The following is an 18,856-nucleotide window of genomic DNA, read 5'->3' as shown; positions in this document are numbered from 1 at the left end:
CGAACAGTCACATCATAATAAAGTTTCTGTGTCTCATGAGCACTGATGCTAAACTGCCTGGCACTGCCGAAAGCAGTTTCCAGCCTCCCCACCAGAGAGGCTACGAAGTCAGTGTGCGACAAAGTCAAGTCCAAATGCACCGCCTGAGGGGACACTAACACATCCACCGGGACACGGGCTTCCCGCCCATGAGTCAGGTAGTAAGGCGTGTAACCCGTACTGGCATGCACTGAGGTGTTGTAGGCAAATGCAACATGTTGTAGATAGTCGTCCCACTCACCTCCACAGGCCAGCAATGATCTAGCTAACTGGTCAAGCGTTCCACCATCCCATCTGATTTTGGATTATATGGCGTGGTGCGCGTTTTCTTAATCCTCAGAAGCTGACAGTCTCTGAACAATTTCCCCCCTCGAATTGCCGACCCTGGTCACTGTGAATTATCTCCGGAACACCATGAACCAACACATAACCCTCAAACAAACACTTTGCGACTGAATGAGCGGTTTGATTAGGAAGATCATACAGATTCACAAACTTGGTAAAGTAGTCCTCAACAACCAAAACATATCTGTTACCCTTAGACGTCACTGGTAGTTCCAGAATGTCCATCGCCACTCTCTGGAATGGTTGAGTAGCTTGGGACCCCCCCCATCAGCGCCCGATGTTTAGGGACAGGGGCCCTGCGGGTCTGACAGGGGACGCACTGCTCACACCACTGCCTAACATCTTTAAACATACAGGGCCAGTAACACGACTGCCTCGCTCGTTCCCACACCCGCTCTGCAGAAAAATGTGCTGATGCAGGGCCTCCATGAAGGTGCTGCAGTACATCAGGGATAAACGAGGAGGGCACAACCACCTGATACTGAGTGTCCCCTGTGAGAGAGGAATTCACTGACCGACAGAGCACACCATTCACCACAGAAAGACGAGGATATTCAGTCCATAGTTTACGAAGCCACCGAGAGCTCCCTCTCATCTGCCACCGCGGAGGTCGAGACCCTGTCACCTCAATCCAGTCCAACACTACACTAATGTCGGGATCATCCTTTTGCCGCAGCTTAATCTCAGTCTCATCCTGGGAAAGTGAATGAATAAAGGAAAAGTTATCTGACTCACAGTCCATGTCCTCATGCTGCCCCCTTGTGGAGGAACTAGGGATCTGGGGGTTTTGCAACAGTGACTCAGACTGTGAACTGCCTATCCTGGAATCACTCAACTCCCTGTCAGAGTCCACGATATTCACTTGGCCAGATGTGTCCCTCATGGTGTTCCTCATTGTGTCAGGCTCAGGATCCGGAGGGTTAGGGTTAGGTAACCCTAACCCACAATATTTTCTTTTTCTCATGTGGCCCCATGGAAAAAATAATTGCCCACCCCTGTGATAGAGCATCCGCATTAGTATGCCGTTTTCCATCCTTGTGCTGTATGGCCCAGTTGAAAGGATCCAGCTCCAGTATCCATCTTGCTCTTTTCCCTGTGGGGTCATGATCAATTGACATGCCTCGGAGGCCCAACAGGGGCTTATGATCCGTTATGATAGTGAAGGCAGCCGATCCAATGTAGTGTCTGAACTGCCGTACGGCCCAAACTACAGCCCACAGCTCCTTGTCAAAAGTGGACCAGCGTCTTTCGGTGGCAGTGAGCGACTGACTGGCATACACTACCACTCTCTCCAATCCATCCCTGTCCTGTGCCAATATGGCCCCCACAGCGTCCATGGAGGCATCCGTATACACTTTAAAGGGGTAGTTGAAATCAGGCATGGTGACCACCGGAGCAGATGAGAGCACCCCTTTAAGATACACAAAGGCTGCATCACACTCCGCTGTCCATTGGAAAGGTGTGTCTTTACATGTGAGGCGGTGCAACGGAGCCGCACGCTGGGCAAAGTCCCTGACAAAGCGTCTATAGTAAGAGCAAAGGCCCACAAATGCCCTCACTTCAGTTGGAGTCTGTGGATTAGGCCATGTTCTTACCTTGTCTGTGTTTCGTGGGTCTGGCTGCAGGCCACGGCAAGACACAACATGCCCCAGGAACACCACATGATCTTGAGCCAGATGACATTTCTTAGAATTCAACCTAAGACCCGCCGCCTGGATCCTGGAGAAAACTTCCCGCAGGCTGGAGAGATGTTCCTCAAAGGTGGAGCTGTATATCAGCACATCATCGAGATACACCATACACACCTGCCATGGGAGCCCTCGAAGCACGAGCTCCATCATGCGCTGAAATGTTGCAGGCGAGTTGGTGAGACCCATCGGCATCGAACGCCACTGGTAGAGGCCCCTTTTTCCCTGTCATCTTCAGCGACCTCAACTTGCCAGTAGCCATTAGAAAAGTCCAACGTGCTAAACCACACGGAGCCTGCTAATGCATCCATTGTGTCATCCACCCTGGGAAGGGGGTGGCAGTCTCTCACTGTTACGCTGTTTAAGCGGCGATAGTCAATACAAAACCTCCACTCTCCATTCTTTTTCTTCACCAGAATGACAGGTGAGGCCCAGGGGCTGCAGCTCTCCTCTATCACCCCATCAGCTAACAGAGCCGACACCTGCCTATCTATCTCCTCCCTCTTGTCTGGTGAGGTGCGATATGCGCGCTGTCGCAGGGGTGGATGATCACCGGTTTTAATATGATGTTCAATGAGCCTGCATTTGCCAATCACCCCCTCTGATGTACTAAATATCTGCCTATATTCCTCCAGCAGCTCCATCAGCTGTGCCCTCTCTTGCTAATTAGTTGGGGATTCCCTCAGAAACACAAAAAGCACATCCGTGGATGAGATGGTGGAGACCGTCGCCTCTGGGGTTTGAGGGAGTAGTACTAGCTCAGATTCATCGACCGACAAAAACTCCCCCAAATGCATGCCTTCTCTTAGCACAATAACTCTGTCTGTAGGGTTTAAGACACGGGCTGCAGTGACTCCATTTTTCACCAGTGTCACAGTGTGAGCCACGACAAACTCACTATTCGCCTGGAGATTGGGAGCTAAATATCCCACAAAGTCTGGGAGCTGGTCAACGGGCCCAGCTGGAGATACACTGACAGGAACTATCATTTCACTGAGGGGGGGGGGGTAAGTTCAGGGCAGTGGAGACCGTGACATTACAGCACTCAGGAACCAAGTCTTTGTCACTTAAAAGGGGAGTAACTGTGTCCCACAACTGCAGTCGGCCATGGGCAAAATCCAACAGGGCGTGATTCGGAACAAGAAAGTCCAAACCCAGCAGTACTGCTTGTGTAGGTCCCCTAAGTACATAGAAAACCTGCTGCCAGGACTCATTACCCAAGCGTAGAGTGGCAGTTATAGTGCCCAAAGTGTCGAGCATCTGGCCATTCACCGCACGTGCAGCAATGAGATCAGGGTTCAGGGGTCGTCAGCACGGATGAATGACTCTGTTGCCCCAGAATCCACTAGTATATTGACTTCAGTCCCTTCAATGCATCCTTTCACATATGAGGTGCTCTTTTCCTTCCAATGGCCCATAGGTGTTGTAGCTGGTGTCTGGGCCGCAACATCAGCTACATCTCTTTACCCGACTGATTGGCTGAGTCCTCTCTTTTGGGGGAGAGAAACTGTACACCGCGCTGTCTCTGCGGTTCATCATAAAAGGGTCCCCTGGCAGGTCTCGGACCCCGCCAGTTCGGGGTGTTGGCTCGGTTATGGTCGGGCCCCGGTAATACTGTCTCTCTCTGGAGCCACCCTCGGTTTCCCGTTCACGCCAGCCACGGTCCGGGGAGCGTCCTCCTCACTCCCCCTGTGGGCGACGAGATCGGCAGCCATGATTACCACAGTCACACTGGCACTGACCTCCATGCACCGTAGGAGAATTTTTCCATTCACTTCGAACATCAATGGATCTCAGTGGCTTATTCTCCTCTGCCATTTGTCTCATGTCCATTCTCATTTCCCTCATTTCCTCATTCAGTCGATCTATGGCTTTGAACAAACCACCTCCATCAGAAATAGAATGCACCATGGCTGCTGAACCACTGTTCACTGTAGGCTGGTTTGCATGATGATTGCCATAGTCCATCTTTAAAGTCTCTCTGGCCATTTCACACCGACCTGCGATAACCAGAGCTTCTTCCAAATCAGTAGCCCCCTGCTCATGACATTTAGCTCTCAGGGACGGGTCAAGGCCATATAGAAATCTGCAGAATTTTTCCTCTCTTTGAGCTACATCCCCATAGCCTGGGAATGCTTCTTGGACTAGTTTGCTTATTTCTGCTGCATATACTTCCCAAGTCTCACCTAAAGCTCGAGGACGAGCGGAGAGGTTTGCTCTGAAGCGGTCCAGAAAATGTCTTTGTCCAAAAGCCTCTTGTAGTTTCTCCTTTACTGCAGAATAGTCAGTTTGAACGGCCTTCGGCAGGCTATCCCACAAGAGAAACGCGGCTCTGGCCAGGCGGGTTGGTAAAATCTGGACAAGTTCATACTCAAAGTCACCAGAGCATGCACGGCCACCTCAAACTGTCGAGCCCAGCAGGGGAAACTTTCCTTTTCCTCCCCAGTGAAAGGCAGCGGGAGCTCGATCCTGACGTTGCTTGCGATGGATCTGTCTCCGTACTGCACCTTGTGGTCCAGGGGATCAGCGTCACCCCTCCACATCTTGATTTATGTTGTCGTTCTTTCAATCCCAACACTCGCTTATTGCTATAGTGAGGGAGAGCGCTGGATTTCCACGTGGAATACGGCACAGAATATCCGTCCACAACTTTAGCGATACGTCGGTTAGCTGTGGATAACATTAGCTAACTTGCTAAAACTTTATGAGCTGCTTCATTCGTCTTCACAGTGCACTTATCTTGCGATCGGCTTTGAGTGGGCAGAATCCCACCGCTGCCACCAATGTAGCCGAGCGTTTTGTTGTCTTATATGTCAGGCCTCAGCCGAAAAAGGACACGAGAGATGGTCATGACCTCGGGACATCACACCCGTTTATTCTCCGTCACCTTTCACAACTTCTCTCTTCACAGAACCCCCTTCCGTTAAAACCCCCTTTCAAAATAAGAGTCCCAACCAACAACCCGCTTACAACAGGAACTGCACAATCAACCCTCAACAAAAAAGTCACTAAATAAAATAGCTTACATCATGTTTATCTGACACAGACGGAGTTCCTGCTAAAAAACGTAAGAAAGGTAACGTGGAGAATTCCCTGGAGATGATGGAGAACCCGGAGAACCCGGAGAACCCGCTCCACTGCCCGGTCAGACTCTGTGAGTTCTACCTCTCCAAGTGGTGAGTGTCTGACTCGCACTTTCAGTTGAGGACGCCTGAGCAGTTCACATGTAACGACCTGTCTGAAATGTAAACGTCTTCCTCTGCTTCCTTTCAGCTCTGAGTCGGTGAAGCAGCGCAGCGACTGGTTTTTCCTTTGGTCCAGATCGCTGCTGTGTTCCCAGCAGCCCCCACTGGTTCTCCTCTTCCCCACTGGATGGCGACACCATGGAGGCCATGCTCGCTCGAACCCTCACAGTCCGAGAGCTGCAGGACAGAAGGTCGCAGAGCTTCGGCCCAACGGACAACAGACGACACCACGTTCACATGTTTTTGTTAAAGTTGTTAAAGACATTCTTTCTGATGGAAACTGTAAAGAAGAGACATCTTCATCAAGACTTCCGGTTCTGACGCAATTCACTTCTCTCCAGTCGCTGCACATTCATGTTTTATTTCTTGTTTCCTTTCAGTCGGTTGAATGTCAACACTTTCAGTTGTGACCTGAGATCTGCGTCATTTTATTTGGAATAAAGAAGAAAGTTTTGAAAAGTTATGTTTGATTTTCCTTCCCATCTCTCCGGATAGAGAAAGACTTGGATCTCTGCCTCACCCGCAGCGAAACGATATTTCTTCATTCATATTTTAAGGCAAAACTATCGAGTGTAAATAAAAACTGACTCCAGGTCTGGAAAGAGAAGCCAATGCAGAAGTGCCTGAAGCTTGTATTCTCTCAACCAACCAGCAGAGGGCGACTCCACTGGTTGTTTCTATAGAAGTCTATGAGAAAATGACTCAAAATAACTTCTCACCACATTAATAAATGTCAGTAAACATTTTTCCCGAGGAGGTTGAGATGTTCTCAATCTCTAGTTTCTCACACAAACACTCAGAATAGACTCAACAGGAAAGAAGGAGATATTATATATAATATTTATTATTCATAGATTTTATATGAGGGAGGAGTAGACGTCACTTTAAAATAACAAGGAAACTGAAGAACATATGAGACTCTAGATATTATTCAAAGTTGTTTATGTCTGGAGAAGATCTTCATTAATAAAGCATCATGCCTCAGTTTGTGAAAGTGGCTCAGGACTCGAGCTCAATCTGATCCAACTGGATTTCAGGCTCATGCTTTTTCTGGTTTCTCACAAATACTTTTTTGAGGTGAATTGCAGGATTCATCGACCCAGATCTTCAGGTCCTTGGCTCCGTTTTTCACCCCCATCCTCACACAGTCCTCTCCATCATAATTCTTCCATCTCCAGTTGTCTGGCTGGTTGAGAAGCCAAAACGTCAAACTGGGAAACACAGAACCGGATCCATGAAAACCTTCATACTGACGTCGATGACAAAAAGTGTTTTCTCAATAACAAACCTTGGATCCAGTCGTGTGTCGTCCACCCAAAGCCATTCACTCTCGTTCTTTGAGTCTGTCAGTCCGATCCAGAACTTGTCCTCAGCAGTTTCCATTTTTTCACTCAGTCTACACTCCAGGAATTCCTGAAGAGCAGAAGGTGATTTATCTGTGACGATGTGATAAAATATGAGAACATCGACCTGCAGCAGTGTTTTATACCTGCTCCTCTCTGTTGTTTATCACAACCAGGTCTCCTCTCATTGATCTGCATTGTGTTCTACTCTGATCCCAGGTTAAAGTAACCGAGGAGAAGAAGTAGCACTTTCCTCCATGTGGCTCCCAGCCGTCCTCGCACCTCGGACATGTTTCATCTTTGGAGAGATAACAGCAAAGGAAATGACTGGTTACTTTATATCTGGAAGCTGCAGTGACTTTGATGTGAAGAGTTTTGAAAGACTGTTTGAGAGGGTGGCGGTACACTGCCCTTGAGCAAGGCAGCTATTCTGCAACTGCAGTTACAGTCAATAGCTGTGTCTTAATTCAGGGGCAGTGACTACGCTGTCCCATATCAGAGGCTCCTTCAAATGGGGCCGACAAATGCATCCGTCTAACCCAGAGAAACAAAGGCTCCAACGGGTGGATCCTTCCTGTCCCAACCTATCCCAGAATTCATTGCACTTAGGTGACAAACCCTTTTTCAAAAGGTTGATGTGCCGGCAGGCGTTGAGACGTCCGATGCTTCTCGTTATCACGCTTTAATTTAACTGAACATCTAATGGGACAAATGTTAAAATAAAACAAGGGGCATAAACTCTTTCTCATCTTGTCTAAGTTCAGTTGTGTTGCTAGGTAACAGCAGTAAGGGCAGACACGAGCATGGAAATCCTTTGTAGACGAGAACGTCTCCTTTCTGTTCACGACCCGAGAAATGTGAAGAAACTACTTTAAGAAAAAGTGACCATGCTGCGGATGAAACCTTAAAACCTTCAGAAACAAAATGAAGAAGTTTACCTGTGAGATGTTTGGCCTCACATTCCTCTTGAAGCTTCTTGATTTGAGTATTTTCATAAACTGATTAGAAAAAGACAATCTCATCAGTAAAGGTTAAAGCTTCATTTGATAAACGAGTCAGTTCTTGATGACGAGCAGGAGAATCATTAACTAGAAATGTTGTTAAATTCCATTTGTTGATTTTACATCTACACAAACAAACATCTAAATGTAAAAATTACAATTTCAAGAAGTGTTTGGACAGATTTTATGACTCGTTCTGAAAAATGTACTTCTAGGAATCAAACTCACGGGTTACACCAAGAGCTGTGACGGCAGCTGCCAGGAGAACACTGAGGACCAGCAGGGCCACTCGCTCCGATGTGACCCCTGATCGCCTGTTTGATGCTGCAGGTTGTTTGGAGCCTGTTCAACAGCAGAAGAGAAAAACGATGGAGATAAATGTCTAATATTCATAATCGTCTTTAAAGATGAAGTCCCACTTTCATGTCTTATGTTTTTACAGTCGACCAACGACCAACAGAAATCAACTCTAACAGCTTAAAGATGAATTTGTAAAAACCAGAAGGAGTGTAGCCGACAGGAAGTAGAAGGCTCGACTGTTTCTTTGGAGTTGACTATAAATATTTCTCGGACCTTTCATCACGGTCACTTCCTCATTTTTTTCCTCACACCACTGACTTATTCTCACACTTTTGTCCAGGAAACACACGCAGATAGTTTTTACACTTTCTCTCTTAATCTTTTAAATATAATTGAAATTCATTTTTACTCAAACTAACGATGAGCATTTATTCACAGAAGTGGCTTCAAACTGATGCAGTTTACATGAGAGTCAAAATCATTTAAAGGCAGAAAACAAATTTTATTATGTGATTGAACTCAAGGTTTAGGACAGGAATGTTATTTTTTACTTTAGTATACACAACAATATGGCTGCAACTAACTCATGGCCATTATCATTTGATCTGCAGATTATTTTTCGTATAATACAAAGTTTTTCATTTGTCATTTCCTTTGAAAAACATGTGACACGATTGTTAAAATAGTTCCGTGCAGTTCATCACCCACCAGGTCGCTGAGTTTTTGAGTAATTGACGTTGGAATAAGTGGTTTCATCTGTAGAGGGTGTGGCCACTGCAACACAAAAATATACATATATGTACATTTATGTTCTGCTGGTAAATGTGTTCATGTTTCTGTCAAACAGAAAAACACAAGGGACGAATCCTGGAGACTTCTGGAACGTTTCAGTTTTACAAAATGGAAAAACAGGGAAGTCAAGTCCACCGAGTCAAAGACTGATGAAAATGAACAATTTACAAATGAACAACTCACTGTTTTAATATCTCAAATTAATAATAATAATAATAATAATAATAATAATAATAATAATAATAATAATAATAATAATAATAATAATAATAATAAAGAACAATGTGTACACTCAGTATTCAGTATTATACTTTAAAACTCACCATCTGTGTTTCCTCTCGCTCTTGTGGACTTAATATTATAAAGAACTTCAGTTTCAGCCATTTTCCTGCTGTGGGACCATCAGTGAGTATAAATTTGGAAATAAATTTAGTTTTGTCTGACACCTGCTCGAAAACTGTTCTGATCTTTCCAGTCAGACTCAAATGTGCTGAAGGCTCTAAGAAGACGTGTAGTTCCTCCAGACCACATCATTAGGATATTTCACTTCCTCAAGTTTTGTTCAAAACGGATATTTGTGGTTTTCTAACAGAGACGTCTCAGACGTGAGTGATGTTATTCAGTTTGAATGTTTCACAAAGGAAGTGATGAAGTTGTTTATTTCGAGTAAGTACAAATTTCCCACAATTTTTAAATACAATTATATACATTACTCAGAAGTGTTCCCTTTGTGCATGATTAGTACTTTCACTTTTAGTATTTGAAGTATATTTTGATGTCAAGACTTTTAATTTTGAACAATAATTTTGTATACGATATATATTTTATAGTTTGTCCACAAATAACATAAATTTAAGCAGATTATGCTCAACAATATAAACAATGAAAACTATGGAAACATTAAATTCACTCGAGCTAAAATAAATCTGCTCTCTTTTTCTGAATTCATAAATAAATTCATGTAGGGGCCCTTCCAGTGGGGAGCCAGCTTCTCCGCTGTCTCCGGCTTCTCGACTCTTCACTGACCCGGTGAAAGTTCCTCCTCCGCTGCAGACATGGCTCCCAGCGCGCAGCTGAAGGAGGCGATGGCCGACATGCACGAGGGTCTGTCTGCAGGTTCTGTTGGAGAACGATCGCATGGAGAACATATTCAGTGACGTGATCTACAGCCAGTTCACCACCGAGTTCACCAAGATCCTCCAACGTCTCAGACCCTCGGTCACAGCCGCTGGTGAGTCAACGTCCAGGTCTTTATCTGTTATTTTGTGTCTCGGATCAACTCGGATCTACTCAGAGATCCTGTTTGTTCTCCCCGGCAGGTTACGTCCAGTTGGGGGCGTACCCCCCCATCGTCCTCCTCAACACCCTGCTCTTCTTCTGCTGCGAGGACTTTGGCTTCACCACGGTGGAGCAGCACCGCCAGCTGTCCTTCACCCAGCTCACCTGCTGCACCAGAACCAACCTGAACCACACCCGGACCACTTCCCTGCGCTTCTGCCGCCCATATCCACGACTGAAGCTCCTCCAGGTGCCAACACGACTGTGAAGATACAACAGTGATGAAGAAGATTACATCTTATTACCTCCTCTTATGTTTGCTTTGTCATGTTTATCTGACACAGACGGAGTTCCCGCTACAAACCGTCATAAAGATAACGTGGAGAATTCCCTGGAGATGATGGAGAATGTTAGGATTTTAATAATATAATTAGACACTATAGCCCCGAAAAGGATTGATTTTACGCGCACCATGTTTGTACCTTAACAGAAAGAATGAATGTGTGTGTGTCTGTGAAGATGGCAATGAAACTGAACTCTAAACAAATGCAGTATGTCAGACAGGGGTGGGGGCAGGGGCAGTTTGGGCTGAATATGTGGGAGAATGTGTGGCCTTCACATAGTGACTGTTAGTAGCCGTTGCTGGCTGGTTTTAATCTTGAAGTTTGTTGTTGTGTGTGTGTGTGCGTCACATCGCAGTTCAGTTCTGCACCTGTCTGATCAGGCCTGTTTGAGAAGACTGTACATCTGTGGCATACAATACACTGTACTTTAACTTGTTCTCATACCTAACTTACTATATTACAGCCTAAACTCCATTAGCTTTATTCAAACATCACACATACATGAATGCACTGTTTTCTTAAAAAACTGTGACATACCCTTAGAAAGAATTCAAGCAGCTGCCACTAGGGTCTGAAGGACAGATAGGAAAGGCGTTGTTTTGTCTAAAAAATGCGCATGCCATACTGAAGACTCACAAGCTGTCAGCCGATTCATGGCTTGTTTCAAAACACCAAACCAAACACTGTCAGAATGTGAAGATTTGCCCAGCTACTATCTAAGGAGGGACGAAACTGGGAGCGGCTCCTCATCATTGGCGGATTCCAGTGCCTAGAGGCTGGGACCAGCCTGTGCACTAGCCACGGTGACTCCCCCTCGTTATTGACCAATGAAGTTCTACCTACTATTATAAATATTGCACCCGCCGTCCGTTCGGGGCGACTCTAGACTTCCCCGGCGGTATTAGACGGCCTGGGGCTGTACGTTGAGTGCCCATAGCTATGTAGTAGCTTTTCATTGCTTCTAAATAAATACTTTTGAACCAAGACCGACTCTTCTCTCTACCTAAGGATAAAAGAACACGACAAAATTTGGTGACCCCGACGTGATCCTGTAGAGAACTTTTGACCAGAAAGACCGGAGACCCAAAAGTCGAGGCCGCTCCGATCGATTCTCCACATACTCACAAGGCGCCAAACTAAAAGGTAAGCAGAAACCTGTTAAAACAAATTCTGCATTAGTTATATAGGCATTGATATAGATTGTGAGTGTGCGGAGAGGAGAAAGGAGGTAAAATAATAAAGTTATGTGTTTTATGGAAGCAATGAAAGGCTATGTGAAATAAACAGAGGTCTGGGACCCTGTGAAAGGTCTGGGACCTTGTGAGGGGTCTGGGACCCTGTCTTGGCGCAGAAGAAACAAGATAAAAAGCGAGGTCTAGGACCTGCGCGGGACGGGCGCCACACTTAAAAATCTGTGACGCACGAACCCTTAAAACTAATTCAGATTGGAGAAAAGACGATTCATGCAATAGATTGCATCCGTGCAACCTAATCTGGGATTAGGGTGTGTTCCTGTTTCTTTGGAGTTGACTATAAATATTTCTCGGACCTTTCATCACAGTCACTTCCTCATTTTTTTTTTTTTCACACCACTGACTTATTCTCACACTTTTGTCCAGGAAACTCACGCAGATAGTTTTTACACTTTCTCTCTTAATCTTTTAAATAGAATTGAAATTCATTTTTACTCAAACTAACGATGAGCATTTATTCACAGAAGTGGCTTCAAACTGATGCAGTTTACATGAGAGTCAAAATCATTTAAAGGCAGAAAACACATTTTATTATGTGATTGAACTCAAGGTTTAGGACAGGAATGTTATTTTTTACTTTAGTATACACAACAATATGGCTGCAACTAACTCATGTCCATTATCATTTGATCTGCAGATTATTTTTCGTATAATACAAAGTTTTTCATTTGTCATTTCCTTTGAAAAACATGTGACACGATTGTTAAGATAGTTCCGTGCAGTTTATCACCCACCAGGTCGCTGAGTTTTTGAGTAATTGACTTCAGAATAAGTGGTATCATCCGTAGAGGGTGTGGCCACTGCAACACAAAAATATACATATATGTACATTTATGTTCTGCTGGTAAAAGTGTTCATGTTTCTGTCAAACAGAAAAACACAAGGGACGAATCCTGGAGACTTCTGGAACGTTTCAGTTTTACAAAATGGAAAAACAGGGAAGTCAAGTCCACCGAGTCAAAGACTGATGAAAATGAACAATTTCCAAATGAACAACTCACTGTTTTAACATCTCAAATTAATAATAATAATAATAATAATAATAATAATAATAATAATAAAATAAAATAAAATAAAATAAAATAAAAAATAATAATCATAATAATACAATGTGTACACTCAGTATTCAGTATTATACTTTAAAACTCACCATCTGTGTTTCCTCTCGCTCTTTTGAACTTAATATTATGAAGAACTTCAGCTTCAGCCATTTTCCTGCTGTGGGACCATCAGTGAGTATAAATTTGGAAATAAATTTAGTTTTGTCTGACACCTGCTCGAAAACTGTTCTAATCTTTCCTGTCAGACTCAAATGTGCTGAAGGCTCTAAGAAGACGTGTAGTTCCTCCAGACCACATCATTAGGATATTTCACTTCCTCAAGTTTTGTTCAAAACGGATATTTGTTGTTTTCTAACAGAGACGTCTCAGACGTGAGTGATGTTATTCAGTTTGAATGTTTCACAAAGGAAGTGATGAAGTTGTTTATTTCGAGTAAGTACAAATTTCCCACAATTTTTAAATACAATTATATACATTACTCTGAAGTGTTCCCTTTGTGCATGATTAGTACTTTCACTTTAAGTATTTGAAGAATATTTAGATGTCAAGACCTTTTATTTTGAACAATAATTTTGTGTATGATATATATTTTATATAGAGTTTGTCCACAAATAACATAAATTTAAGCAGATTATGCTCAACAATATAAACAATGAAAACTATGGAAACATAATAAATTCACTGGAGCTAAAATAAATCTGCTCTCTTTTTCTGAATTCATAAATAAATTCATAAATTCTTCTTCTGTTTTTCATAATTCACAAGATTATTTTCAGATTTCATGTCATTAGTTTGCTTTTTTACCCTCAAATAAGAAAGGAAGTTATCTTTTTCATTAATTATTAATAAAAACTAATAAACTTTATTTCGTATTTAACTTTCCGGAGTGACTCCTTGTTCGGATGTTGCACAATGACGCGTCCAGTGAGTTTCGTCCAATCAACACGCGCCTCAGTTGACAGAACATCGTGACAGCCAATCAGACGCCGCATCGTCCATGCGGGGGGAGGGGTTTAACCGGCCATGCTCGCTCGAACCCTCACAGTCCGAGAGCTGCAGGACAGAAGGTCGCAGAGCTTCGGCCCAACGGACAACAGACGACACCACGTTCACATGTTTTTGTTAAAGTTGTTAAAGACATTCTTTCTGATGGAAACTGTAAAGAAGAGACATCTTCATCAAGACTTCCGGTTCTGACGCAATTCACTTCTCTCCAGTCGCTGCACATTCATGTTTTATTTCTTGTTTCCTTTCAGTCGGTTGAATGTCAACACTTTCAGTTGTGACCTGAGATCTGCGTCATTTTATTTGGAATAAAGAAGAAAGTTTTGAAAAGTTATGTTTGATTTTCCTTCCCATCTCTCCGGATAGAGAAAGACTTGGATCTCTGCCTCACCCGCAGCGAAACGATATTTCTTCATTCATATTTTAAGGCAAAACTATCGAGTGTAAATAAAAACTGACTCCAGGTCTGGAAAGAGAAGCCAATGCAGAAGTGCCTGAAGCTTGTATTCTCTCATCCGACCAGCAGAGGGCGACTCCACTGGTTGTTTCTATAGAAGTCTATGAGAAAATGACTCAAAATAACTTCTCACCACATTAATAAATGTCAGTAAACATTTTTCACGAGGAGGTTGAGATGTTCTCAATCTCTAGTTTCTCACACAAACACTCAGAATAGACTCAACAGGAAAGAAGGAGATATTATATATAATATTTAATATTCAGAGATTTTATATCAAGGAGGAGTTGACGTAATTTTAAAATAACAAGGAAACTGAAGAACATATGAGACTCTAGACATTATTCAAAGTTGTTTATGTCTGGAGAAGATCTTCATTAATAATCACTAGGGTTGCAAATTCCGGGAATATTCAAAGTTGGAAACTTTCCATGGGAATTAACGGGAATAAACTGGAAATTTTGTGGGTAATTTATACTAACTGTATTTACCTTGTCATATACAGACATAAATTTAAACATTTTGTTTTGTCATAAGCTGATTTGAGCCCTGAGGAAACTTTGGGCACTTGACTATATGCTTCTGCATCTTTGTGGCATTCTTAACATAGGTCTCTGCACAGTATTTGCAAATGTACACATCCTTTCCTTCTACATTGGCTGGGGTGAAATGTCTCCACACATGAGATAGTGCACGTGGCATTGTTCTGTAGAATAAGATGAGAAAAAAGCTTGTAAAAAACACTAATGCAATGCCAGAGATATAAATAGTAAGCTAAACAATTGTAATCGTCTTTAAAAATATTTTACAATTGATGGATAAATGAATAGAAATAGGCTAGATGAACAATCCTCAATCAGCATGCTAATATATTTTCCCCAGTAATATCATCAAAACTTCCCTGACTAGTCCTTGGGCTAATGCAGTAGTGTGCAGGATGCTGGGAATTATCTGTGCATGTGATGGAGAAATGCACAGTGCAGGGTTGAAATTCAACGTGCAGCGTGTGCTGCATTCCATACATCTTTAAAATAGAGTTTTGAATGACGTTTTTATTGCTCAGCGTTTAATTTGCGGTAAAAAGTTTTTTTTCAAAATTCCCCAAATTCCCGAGCTTAACTTCCCATGGAAAGTTTCCAGAAATTTACCGGAAATTTTACGCCCCTTTGCAACCCTATTTCTCACAAATACTTTTTTGAGGCGATTCGCAGGATATATCGACCCAGGACTTCAGGTCTTCCTCCCCCATCCTCACACAGTCCTCTCCATCAGAATTCAGCCCTCTCCAGTTGTCTGGCTCTCTGTCACGCCAAAACGTCAAACTGGGAAACACAGAACCGGATCCATGAAAACCTTCATACTGACGTCGATGACAAAAAGTGTTTTCTCAATAACAAACCTTGGATCCAGTTGTGTGTTGTCCACCCAAAGCCATTCACCCTCGTTCTTTGAGTCTGTCAGTCCGATCCAGAACTTGTCCTCAGGATTGTTCATTTTTCCTCTCAGTCTACACTCCAGGAATTCCTGAAGAGCAGAAGGTGATTTATCTGTGACGATGTGATAAAATATGAGAACATCGACCTGCAGCAGTGTTTTATACCTGCTCCTCTCTGTTGTTTATCACAACCAGGTCTCCTCTCATTGATATGCATTGTGTTCTACTCTGATTCCAGGTTAAAGTAAACGAGGAGAAGAAGTAGAGCTTTCCTCCATGTGGCTCCCAGCCGTCCTCGCACCTCGGACATGCTTCATCTTTGGAGAGATAACAGCAAAGGAAATCACTGGTTACTTTAGATCTGGAAGCTGCAGTGACTTTGAATGTGAAGAGTTTTGAAAGACTGATGAAAATTTGAGTTTGAGAGGGTGGTGGTACACTGCCCTTGAGCAAGGCAGCTATTCTGCAACTGCAGTTACAGTCAATAGCTGTGTCTTAATTCAGGGGCAGTGACTACGCTGTCCCATATCAGAGGCTCCTTCAAATGGGGCCGACAAATGCATCCGTCTAACCCAGAGAAACAAAGGCTCCAACGGGTGGATCCTTCCTGTCCCAACCTATCCCAGAATTCATTGCACTTAGGTGACAAACCCTTTTTCAAAAGGTTGATGGAGCCGGCAGGCGTTGAGACGTCCGATGCTTCTCGTTATCACGCTTTAATTTAACTGAACATCTAATGGGACGAATGTTAAAAAACAACAAGGGGCATAAACTCTTTCTCATCTTGTCTAAGTTCAGTTGTGTTGCTAGGTAACAGCAGTAAGGGCAGACACGAGCATGGAAATCCTTTGTAGACGAGAACGTCTCCTTTCTGTTCACGACCCACCAGGACGCCTCCTTCGTGGGTCGGGTCGACCGCGTCCTCTGAAGGATGCAGCCGCTGAACTGAGACAAGCTGAAGTGACTGTATCCGTCAGTCCTTCACTGTTTCTTTAATCATCATCAGGAGATGCTAATGTGTGACTTACCTCTTACTGGAGGAGGTTTACTTGTCTGCTCCACTTTGCACGGTTCTGTCTTACTGAGTATTTCTGTTAAACAAAATGTAACTTTCATCAGTCGTTCATCAGAATCGTCTGAACAGAGAAGAAGCAGAAATGTGAAGAAACTACTTTAAGAAAAAGTGACCTTGCTGCGGATGAAACCTTAAAACCTTCAGAAACAAAATGAAGAAGTTTACCTGTGAGATGTTTGGCCTCACATTCCTCTTGAAGCTTCTTGATTTGAGTATTTTCATAAACTGATTAGAAAAAGACAATCTCATCAGTAAAGGTTAAAGCTTCATTTGATAAACGAGTCAGTTCTTGATGACGAGCAGGAGAATCATCAACTTGAAATGTTGTGAAATTCCATTTGTTGATTTTACTTCTACACAAACAAACATCTAAAAGTAAAAGTTTTAATTTCAAGAAGTGTTTGGACAGATTTTATGACTCGTTCTGAAAAATTTACTTCTAGGAATCAAACTCACGGGTTACACCAAAAGCTGTGACGGCAGCTGCCAGGAGAACACTGAGGACCAGCAGGGCCACTCGCTCCGATGTGACCCCTGATCGCCTGTTTGATGCTGCAGGTTGTTTGGAGCCTGTTCAACAGCAGAAGAGAAAGACGATGGAGATAAATGTCTAATATTCATAATCGTCTTTAAAGATGAAGTCCCACTTTCATGTCTTTTGTTTTTACAGTCGACCAACGACCAACAGAAATCAACTCTAACAGCTTAAAGATGAATTTGTAAAAACCAGAAGGAGTGTAGCCGACAGGAAGTAGAAGGCTCGACTGTTTCTTTGGAGTTGACTATAAATATTTCTCGGACGTTTCATAACGGTCACTTCCTCATTTATATTTTTTTTTTCACACCACTGACGTATTCTCACACTTTTGTACAGGAAACACACGCAGATAGTTTTTACACTTTCTCTTAATCTTTTAAATAGAATTGAACTTCCATTTTACTCAAACTAACGATGAGCATTTATTCACAGAAGTGGCTTCAAACTGATGCAGTTTACATGAGGGTCAAAATCATTTAAAGGCAGAAAACACATTTTATTATGTGATTGAACTCAAGGTTTAGGACAGGAATGTTATTTTTACTTCATTATACACAACAATATGGCTGCAACTAACTCATGGCCATTATCATTTGATCTGCAGATTATCCTTCGTATAATACAAAGTCAGAAAATAATGAAAAGGTCTTAAGGTCATTAGTTGTGTCTTCAGAATCAACAATCAAAAAACAGAAGAAATGAAAATCGACAAGGGATTTTTTTTTTTGGTCATTTCCTTTGAAAAAACGTGTGACACGATTGTTAAAATAGTTCCGTGCAGTTTTATCACCCACCAGGTCGCTGAGTTTTTGAGTAATTGACGTTGGAATAAGTGGGTTCATCTGTAGAGGGTGTGGCCACTGCAACACAAAAATATACATATATGTACATTTATGTTCTGCTGGTAAATGTGTTCATGTTTCTGTCAAACAGAAAAACACAAGGGACGAATCCTGGAGACTTCTGGAACGTTTCAGTTTTACAAAATGGAAAAAAAGGGAAGTCAAGTCCACCGAGTCAAAGACTGATGAAAATGAACAATTTCCAAATGAACAACTCACTGTTTTAACATCTAAAATTTATAATAATAATAATAATAATAAAGAACAATGTGTACACTCAGTATTCAGTATTATACTTTAAAACTCACCATCTGTGTTTCCCCTCGCTCTTGTGGACTTAATATTATAAAGAACTTCAGTTTCAGCCATTTTCCTGCTGTGGGACCATCAGTGAGTATAAATTTGGAAATAAATTTAGTTTTGTCTGACACCTGCTCGAAAACTGTTCTAATCTTTCCAGTCAGACTCAAATGTGCTGAAGGCTCTAAGAAGACGTGTAGTTCCTCCAGACCAGATCATTAAGATATTTCACTTCCTCAAGTTTTGGTCAAAACGGATATTTGTGGTTTTCTAACAGAGACGTCTCAGACGTGAGTGATGTTATTCAGTTTGAATGTTTCACAAAGGAAGTGATGAAGTTGTTTATTTCGAGTAAGTACAAATGTCCCTGTATTTTTTAATACAATTATATACATTACTCTGAAGTGTTCCCTTTGTGTATGATTAGTACTTTCACTTGTTAGTACTTGAAGTATATTTTGATGTCAAGACTTTTAATTTTGAACAATAATTTTGTGTATGATGTATATTTTATA

General features: G+C 42.6%; 6 protein-coding genes across 14 annotated transcripts in view; 2 read left to right on the top strand and 4 right to left on the bottom strand.

The window, feature by feature from the left end:
• Window positions 1–5,780, top strand: part of LOC117770910 — a 44,458-nt gene extending 38,678 nt beyond the window's left edge. For all 5 annotated transcript variants that reach the window (XM_034600801.1, XM_034600796.1, XM_034600797.1 and 2 more), the window contains 2 exons: window positions 5,119–5,248; window positions 5,346–5,780. In XM_034600801.1, coding sequence (XP_034456692.1) covers window positions 5,119–5,248; window positions 5,346–5,727 — 512 coding nt within the window. In that variant the 3' untranslated portion in view covers window positions 5,728–5,780. The remainder of the gene's footprint in view (window positions 1–5,118; window positions 5,249–5,345) is intronic.
• The window catches only part of LOC117770988 (hepatic lectin-like), a 33,138-nt gene extending 14,411 nt beyond the window's left edge, over window positions 1–18,727 (bottom strand). The window contains exons 1-5 of one of the 5 annotated variants that reach the window (XM_034600969.1): window positions 18,350–18,726; window positions 12,411–12,428; window positions 8,670–8,717; window positions 7,890–7,985; window positions 7,599–7,658 (exon numbers count right to left, since the gene is read on the bottom strand). In XM_034600969.1, coding sequence (XP_034456860.1) covers window positions 7,599–7,658; window positions 7,890–7,985; window positions 8,670–8,717; window positions 12,411–12,428; window positions 18,350–18,410 — 283 coding nt within the window. In that variant the 5' untranslated portion in view covers window positions 18,411–18,726. Of the gene's footprint in view, window positions 1–7,598; window positions 7,659–7,889; window positions 8,004–8,669; window positions 8,718–12,362; window positions 12,429–12,778; window positions 13,004–18,349 lie in introns of those variants that run through there. The other 4 variants (XM_034600961.1, XM_034600968.1, XM_034600970.1 and 1 more) reach the window with 4 other exon arrangements.
• LOC117770959 (tapasin-like) overlaps window positions 1–18,856 on the bottom strand; it is a 1,175,540-nt gene that overhangs the window by 259,523 nt on the left and 897,161 nt on the right. The gene's annotated exons all lie outside the window — the stretch shown is intronic.
• LOC117770990 (CD209 antigen-like protein C) overlaps window positions 6,142–18,856 on the bottom strand; it is a 25,933-nt gene continuing 13,218 nt past the window's right edge. The window contains exons 5-9 of the mRNA XM_034600975.1: window positions 16,827–16,853; window positions 16,615–16,722; window positions 6,807–6,958; window positions 6,606–6,730; window positions 6,142–6,528 (exon numbers count right to left, since the gene is read on the bottom strand). Of these exons, the coding sequence (XP_034456866.1) occupies window positions 6,357–6,528; window positions 6,606–6,730; window positions 6,807–6,958; window positions 16,615–16,722; window positions 16,827–16,853 (584 nt within the window). The 3' untranslated portion in view covers window positions 6,142–6,356. The remainder of the gene's footprint in view (window positions 6,529–6,605; window positions 6,731–6,806; window positions 6,959–16,614; window positions 16,723–16,826; window positions 16,854–18,856) is intronic.
• Window positions 6,361–18,856, bottom strand: part of LOC117770989 (C-type lectin domain family 6 member A-like) — a 36,023-nt gene continuing 23,527 nt past the window's right edge. Inside the window, exons 8-9 of the mRNA XM_034600974.1 lie at window positions 15,409–15,473; window positions 6,361–6,482 (exon numbers count right to left, since the gene is read on the bottom strand). Coding sequence (XP_034456865.1) covers window positions 6,481–6,482; window positions 15,409–15,473 — 67 coding nt within the window. The 3' untranslated portion in view covers window positions 6,361–6,480. The remainder of the gene's footprint in view (window positions 6,483–15,408; window positions 15,474–18,856) is intronic.
• Window positions 9,748–10,341, top strand: LOC117771008 (glutamine-rich protein 1-like). The gene is made up of 2 exons (XM_034601001.1): window positions 9,748–9,984; window positions 10,073–10,341. Exons 1-2 carry the CDS (start codon window positions 9,891–9,893, stop codon window positions 10,297–10,299), a joined length of 321 nt encoding a protein of 106 aa, XP_034456892.1. The 5' UTR covers window positions 9,748–9,890; the 3' UTR covers window positions 10,300–10,341.

The sequence above is a fragment of the Hippoglossus hippoglossus genome, chromosome 11 (assembly GCF_009819705.1).
Source record: "Hippoglossus hippoglossus isolate fHipHip1 chromosome 11, fHipHip1.pri, whole genome shotgun sequence".
Taxonomy (NCBI): Eukaryota; Metazoa; Chordata; class Actinopteri; order Pleuronectiformes; family Pleuronectidae; genus Hippoglossus; species Hippoglossus hippoglossus.
This window is presented reverse-complemented; position numbering and strand designations above follow the sequence as displayed.

Excerpts from the sequence above, each read along its gene's own strand:
- LOC117771008 (XM_034601001.1), top strand. The coding sequence starts at position 9,891 with ATGGAGAACATATTCAGTGACGTGATCTACAGCCAGTTCACCACCGAG. Across the intron at positions 9,985-10,072 it reads ACCCTCGGTCACAGCCGCTG|GTTACGTCCAGTTGGGGGCG; the intron begins GTGAGTCAACGT and ends TCTCCCCGGCAG.